General features: G+C 42.0%; 1 protein-coding gene across 1 annotated transcript in view; it reads right to left on the bottom strand.

Annotated features, from left to right (window-relative positions):
- Window positions 1-1,677: 1,677 nt before the first annotated feature.
- The window catches only part of LOC102758860 (regulator of nonsense transcripts 2), a gene marked incomplete at its 5' end in the record, with an annotated part of 86,134 nt that continues 80,079 nt past the window's right edge, over window positions 1,678-7,732 (bottom strand). Inside the window, 2 exons of the mRNA XM_015562047.1 lie at window positions 1,678-1,802; window positions 5,311-5,452. Coding sequence (XP_015417533.1) covers window positions 1,678-1,802; window positions 5,311-5,452 — 267 coding nt within the window. The remainder of the gene's footprint in view (window positions 1,803-5,310; window positions 5,453-7,732) is intronic.

Below are 7,732 nucleotides of genomic sequence, written 5' to 3'. Positions count from 1 at the left end.
GTGCTGGATGCATGTAAGTTGAGAGGAGCAAACCCTACTACAGATATCAATTGTGTATCAATTAGGAAGATGCTACACTTGCAATATGGACAGGTGAACTTGATAGAGAACATCAGGATAAAAATATTCTAACAATTCTTTCCTCCAATCACAAGACAAAAAAAGGAAACAGATATTATCAAGAACACTGTGGTATATATTTAAAGCTACTCTAAAAAAACATAAAAGCAGGAAACTAATATTTCCATAGCATGCTAACCTAGCTAGCTGCCTCTACATTTTGGCAGCAATAAAAGATTTTATTAAAGAACTTTAATGAAATATGGATAATTAAATATAACCTAATATCTTACTATGCTTAATTAGATGGGTTTGTATAGCATTTCTTTTCCTTTTTCCCAGCAGTTCTAATTTGAATTTCTAAAAACATTACAGCTAATAGACGTTAAAAACAGATCCCTAAACATGACAAACCAATTTTCTAAATTTCAATTTGATTCAAGTTGCCTGAACATATAGTTCAAAGAAAACCATCATTAGGAACACACAAGTATATTAGTGAGTAAAAGACATAGGCTCAAACAACATCTGCATTTTCGTGACTCTCCTCAACAATAAGCTACTCCTGCTACTACTCCCAGCACACTTCCTTCTACACCTGTTCATCTGTCCCCCAAAACAAGGTGACATCTTGGGTCTGTTGTATAGCTTCAGCCTAAACACTAATCCTCAGAGAGAGAGCTCAGTACGAGCAGCAAAGCTAATGCCACTTTGGGTCATAACCCGACAACAAGAAAGAAAATTGAGCTGATGGTATACGTTTTAGATGAGGTCCCAGAAAATCTTTGAATAATTTCATTCTTTAAAGGAAAATTAAAAAAAAAAAAACCAGAGGCTTTATTAGGAAACATGTTCTATGTGAAATTCCTTATAGAGTTTTAATTATTTAAGGTTTAGCAATTCAAGTTCAAGTAGAAATGACATAAATCCCAGCAGGACATTTCATCATTTAAAAAACAAACAAAATAGCCGAAACCGGTTTGGCTCAGTGGATAGAGCGTCGGCCTGCGGACTGAAAGGTCCCAGGTTCGATTCCGGTCAAGGGCATGTACCTGGGTTGCGGGCACACCCCCAGTAGGAGATGTGCAGGAGGCAGCTAATCGATGTTTCTCTCTCATCGATGTTTCTGACTCTCTGTCTCTCTCCCTTCCTCTCTGTGAAAAATCAATAAAATATATTTTAAAAAAAACACACAAAAAAAACAAACAAAATAACTCAAAACAAACGCAACCTGCTTGCTGGAAAGTATAGCAAGCAGGTTTTGAGTTTTTGTAAATATTAAGATGACTAAACACTGACCTAAGAGATCCTAACACAAAGCCTATGGTTTCTCTCAGACTAATATATAAACCAGTCTTCTCTAAAAATGCAAAAGAAAAAACTTAAAAACGGAAAAGACCCCTTGGAGAGTGAAAGCCAAGATCAGTGTGGCTGAAATCAAGACTTAAGAAAAAACCAAAAACCTGTAACTATTTTATAAATAAGATTTCTTTTCTCAAATACCTACAACACAAAGACTTTTCTATTTTGCTAATAATTAGGTCGTTATCATTAACTATAATCCAGAATTACCTAATTTATTCACAGAAGAGCTAAGGGAGAAAGAGAGGAACAGTCCTACCTCCCACCAGTCTTAAAGATTAGATCCGCATTAGGCGCTCCCTTTGGATGTTGGTAACGGGGCCTCCGCTCACGATTGGTGTTTGCTGGAGCTGGGCGCTGGGCAAGAGACTGCAGCATTTCTGTCATGAGGAGCAAAACAGAAAAGGTGGTGAACTCTGGTAAATGTTCTCCCCCATGAAGCATATAAAACCCTAGGGAGATCAAGTTCAGTCAGGTTGCTGACTAAAGAAAAATGACCATTAAACAGATTAAAATGATTAAATACCGAAAGATCGTATCAAGAAATGAGATGCACTCTTTAAAACCCAATGTCTCCCTTACTGTCAATTTGGCCTCTATGTAAGTATCTTGTAAGGCAGTAAAACAGTATGAGATGCAGTATACAATAATTACAAGCACAGTGTTTGGAACAGGATAGTATTGGTTCAAATCCCAGCGCTGCTACTAATTACTTGTGAACTTTGGGTTGAGTTTCCCTAAATGTAAAATGTGAATAATAATCATTTATAGAATTGCGAGGATTAAATTCTTTGAAAAAGTACATAAAACAGTGTCTGGCCCATAGTTATACTGAGTATTAGCTATTATTATTTACTAGAGGCCCAGTGGGGTCCCTCGGCCTGGCCTGTGGGGATTGGGCTCTCCAACATCCCCTGAGGAGTCCCGGATTGTGAAAGGGCCCAGGGCAGGCCAAGGGACCCCACCAGTGCACAAATCGGTGCACCGGGCCTCCGACATCCCCCGATGGGTCCAGGGTACGGGTGAAGCAGATTTGGGGCCAACAGTGCCCCAACAGCAACCTAACCCACGGCCAATTCCGCAAGGAATCAGGCTCCCTCTTCTACTGGTCCGAGCGTCTGTTCCCTGGTGGTCATTGTGCATCATAGCTACTGGAAAACTGGCCAAACGGTTGGATGGTTGCTTAGGCTTTTATATAGATAGACTAGTGGCCCAGTGCACGAAATTCATGCACATTAAAAGGAAATTAATTAGAGGAAATATTTTTAATATTGCTACTTGTCCTTCCTCTATAATAGAAGTGTCAGAGATGAAAGAAAATTAGTAAAATGTATATGAAAATCTTCCTCCTGTCACAGTCAGGTGTGCGCTGCAGGACCCAGAGTCAAGTCCCCACCCACCTGCATGGACCTTGAAATTGCACGAGACCCAGACCCATCCGGCCCCACCCCCGTCAAGCCCCGCAGCAGGGCGCAGCCTCAAATCCCACGGCCCCAGCTCAAGGACCATTTGCATATTAGCTCTTTACTATATAGGATTATTAAGAATGCTGCCTATGCAGACAATAGGGGGGTAAAGGTCTGGGGTGGGGGGTGGGCATGGGTGGGAGGGGCCAATGGGGGAAAAGGGGAACACATGCAATACTTTCAACAATAAAAAATTATATTATTTTAAAAAAGAATGCTGTCGACTGCAAGAGGAGATGCTAGATGTGGGATTTAAAGACAGAAAACTGAGTATTTATTTACACAACAATTTCTTGCACAAAAAAGCATGTTGTCAGCCTGGCCAGTGTGGGTTAGTGGTTGAGCATCAACCTATGAACCAAGAAGGAGGGCGCAGTTCGATTCAGGTTAGGGCATATGCCTGGGTTGTGGGTTCAATCACCAGTAGGGGGCATGCAGGAGGCAGCCAATCAATGATTCTCTCTCATCATTGATGTTTGTATCTCTCTCCCCGTTTCCCTTCCTCTCTGAAATCAATAGAAAAAAAATATTTTTTTAAAAGCAGTTCGTCAGTACAATCCTATCTAATAATAGAGAAACATGGTAATTAACTGTAACTTCGCTACCCTTCCCATTGGCTAATCAGAGCGATATGCAAATTAACTGCCAACCAAGGTGGCGGCCAGCAGCCAGGCAGCTGAAGCGAACAGGAGGCTTGCTTGCTCCAGTGATGGAGGAAGCCAACGTTCCACGCCTGCCGCTGCCGGCCTCTAAGCTACAGTCTAAAAAACAATGTTGCAATTATAGAAGCTAAACAAGCTCCAGATACCTGCTTTCAGCCAGCTTCGACCTCAGAGCTTAGAGCGGCAGTGATAACAATGTTTCAATTATAGAAGCTAAACAAACCCAGATACCTGCTTTCAGTCAGCCGCAGACTCAGAGCTGGAGCCAGGCCTCAGAGCTGGAACCGGCTCTCGCTCCAGTGACAGCTACAGAAGGTAAATAAATCCCAGAATAAAAAAAAAACAAAAATAGAAAAAAAGGAGAGGCTGGGAGCTTCAGTTGCCCACCAGCCTGAAAACGGCCCTCAGCCTCTCATCCAGGCTGGCCAGGCACCCAAGCAGGACCCTCACCCTGATCCGGTACACCCTTCAGGGCAAACCAACCTGCCCCCACCCGTGCACCAGGCCTCTATCCTTTATAGTAAAAGGGTAATATGGAAACTGACCCTAACAGCAGAACGACTGGGAATGACTGGTCACTATGACACACACTGACCACCAGGGGCCAGACGCTCAATGCAGGAGCTGCCCTCTGGTGGTCAGGGCGCTCTCACATGGGAGGAGCCCTGCTCAGCCACAAGCCAGGCTGATGGCTACCAGTACAGTGGTGGTGGTGGGAGCCTCTCCTGCTTCCTCAGCAGCACTAAGAATGTCTGACTGCAGCTTAGGCTTGCACCCCGCTGGCAAATGGACATCCCCCGAGGGCTGCCGGGCTGCCAGAGGGATGTCTGGTTGCCATCTTAGGCCCAATCCCCCGGGGAGCAGGCCTAAGCCAGCAGGTGGTCATCCCCTGAGGGGTCCCAGACTGTGAGAGGGCACAGGCCGGGCTGAGGGACCTCCCCCGCACCCCCAGAGTGCACAAATTTTTGTGCACTGGACCTCTAGTATTATATAAACAACTAGAGGCCTGGTACACAAATTCGTGCGCGGGTGCAGTCCCTCGGCCTGGCCAGAGATTGGGGCCAATCAGGGCGGCGAAAGGTTGGCCAGAGGCAGGCGCCGCAGGAGGTTGGCTGTGGGAGCACACTGACCACCAGGGGGCAGCGCCTGTGTTAAACATCTGACCCCTGGTGGTCAGTACACATCATAGCGACCAGTTGTTTGGTCACTTAGGCTTTTATATATATAGACCATATTATGGCTCTAGAATCTGGGTGCCACAGAGATGCCAAAAAGCTGGCTTATGAGGTATCCATGGATTCTTTGCATAAGGTTCCAGTTAATCCAAGAATGTGAACTATGACTATATAAAAGTAGAGTCTAATTTGAGCATACCATCAAATCAGAAGGAACAAGGGTTCCTCAAGACCAGGATTCCCAAATAGGCAAAAAAAGATAATAAATATTTGTTGAGTTAATTTGCTCACAGTTTGGCTGACAACATGATTAAAAGTTTATTATCTCATTTGCAAACATAGCTCTAATGGTATGGAATCTAAATGAATTATGGAATTAGCAAATTATGATGACAATTATTTTTATTTTACAAATAGGTGAGAAAAAAATGAAGATAGAATGGACTACAAAAAACATTCAACTTCTCAGACTATATATATATATATACACAGTATGAAAAGGTCAACATATCTTTTATATTCTATATTTTAAAAGCCCTAAAGGAATCAAATTTTTATATTTCTGTCCTATAAATGGTTTTATACCTTGATAATCTTCTTGTTCTTGTCGTTCATTGATATCTAGTGTGAGCTTTTTCATTCTCATCCTTTCTTCTTGTTCTGCCTGTTGCTGGTTCCAGTGATTTGCAGCAAGTTGGGAAGACATGGGTACATTAAGGATCTTAAACTGAGGAGGGGAAAAAAGGAAATCACAAATGACTTGAGAAAATCAAGAGGGGAAAAAAAAGATTTCAAATAAAATAGCAAGTAGAATTAAATGAGTTTAGAAAAATAATAATGTCTTTCCTTTCCTGTAAGTCAGTAAAGACAGTAAAATCTAGTAACATATACAGAAAATAGTACTACTTTATTAAAGACAATCCTATTAGATTTGGATGGGAAGTGGAGGCCATCAAGTTCAACCTGCATGAAAAGCAGAAGCTCCTCTTCCCTGCACCCTGTTTGGCAGCACACACCTAGCAATGAGAACATTTCCATTTTGTAGACCTTCTCATATGATTGTCAGAAAGGTTTTAATGTAGCAAACTGTAATCTCATCCTTTTCATTTCTATCCTCTGGAACCAGTTTTGCCCTTCTGAACCATACTGAACAAATCTAGCCCACCTTCAGTATTCACAGACCTTCATAGTTCTCAAGATAGCTGTGATGTTGGAAAGAAGGAAGAGTTAAGGAACTGACATACAAGATCTATTTCTGTTATGGAAGAGAGTCCTTATCTATGGAATGTTTTTGTTTTTAGCAGGATGTCCTTGGTTTATAATTGTGCAAGGTAAACAAAATAAGATAAAACCTATGCAACTATCTGAGTAATAAATGGAGATGTTTTGTAACCTAAATTCTCTCTGCTGTGTATAATTTGCACCCCTCACTTAAAGAGACCTCCTCTAACACTCTGAACCAAAGGCATGTCTGATGCAGAAAGGAAGGACATGGGAGAGCTGTGCTCAGAATCCCCAACTTCTGCCTGATTGACCTATGCCGTTTAAATGCCTGCATCCTTAAAATTATTAGTAAAACTTAAAACTGCACAAGAACGCTAATTCATTTGAATCTGAGTTGACAATTTGATTCTCTGTATTATCTCAGATGTCCTTTCTTGGTATTTATTCTCTTTTATGATGTACATAGTCAATGTTTCTCTTAAAATGTTAATACCCAGAACACTAAGGCCAGATACAATGAAGTGAAAAATATTAAGTGTGGTTGTGAAACAATCTACAAACTCAACTAACAACATTTTGTATTTATCACAATATAGATAATTAAATATCCCACATATTGAAACAAAAATATATTTAAGGTAGTCCATTTAGCTACTAGCATAAACCGCATCCCTCTCCCCAATGAACTGTTTGATATAACGAATTCTTTGCAACTATTACTCTCTATTATGAGCTCAAACCATCTTTAAAAAAAAACTTTAGTGAGGTATACTTAACATACAGTAAACTGTACATATTTTAAATGTACACTTTGATGAGTTTTGAAATACACATACACATGAGATAATGAGCATATTCATCACTTTTAAATGTTCCTCTTGTCCCTCTTTGTAACCCACCTCCTTCCTCTATCCTACCCCCAGGTAACTGCTGACCTGCTGTCATTATTGATTAGTTTGCACTTTCTAAAATTTTATATACATTAAACTATACAATCCATATTCTTTTATCCAGCTTTTTTCTTCTTTTTTTGTTAAGCCTCACCTGAGGATATTTTTTCCATTGCTTTTCAGAGAGAGTGGAAGGGAGGGAAGGAAGGGAAGATGGGGGGGGGGAGGAGAGAAGAGAGAGAGGACAGAGAGGAGAGAGGGAGAGAGGGAGAGAGGGAGGGAAGGAGGGTGGGAGGGAGGGAGGGAGACAACTGATTGTCTCCTGTATGAGCCCTGACCAGGGCAAGGTGCGCACCCACAACCCAGGTACGTGCCCTTGACTGGGAATTGAATCTGAGGTGCTTCAGTGCACACACCAACTCTCTAACCACTAAACAACGCTGGCCAGGGCTATCCAGCTTCTTTACTTAGCACAATGGCTCTGAAATGCAACTACCGTATTTGCCGGCGTATAAGACGATTTTTTGGCCCTGAAAAATATGCCTCCAAGTGGGGGGTCGTCTTATACGCCAGGTACACTTCAGATAGACTGCCCATAGTGCTTGCCCCGTGCCATAGTGGCCTCCTGATGCCCGCCCACTTCATTCCACATACCGTTCAGGCATCAGCAGCGCTGCTGGGTGTATGCTCGGCTGTTATGCGATTTTGCTGTTATGCGATTTTACCACACTCGCAAAATCGCACACAGCCGACCATACACCCAGTATGATAGCGCAAAATCACGAATCGCGATACCATACTGGGTGTATGGTTGGCTGTGTGCGATTTTGCGAGTGTGGTAAATTCGGGTTACCGTATATTTCTTTACATATGCATTGAATTTTAAAGAAGGC

The sequence above is a fragment of the Myotis davidii genome, unplaced genomic scaffold, assembly GCF_000327345.1.
Source record: "Myotis davidii unplaced genomic scaffold, ASM32734v1 scaffold1611, whole genome shotgun sequence".
Taxonomy (NCBI): Eukaryota; Metazoa; Chordata; class Mammalia; order Chiroptera; family Vespertilionidae; genus Myotis; species Myotis davidii.
Note: the sequence above shows the minus strand (reverse complement) of the source record. Positions and strands in the feature narration are given on the sequence as shown.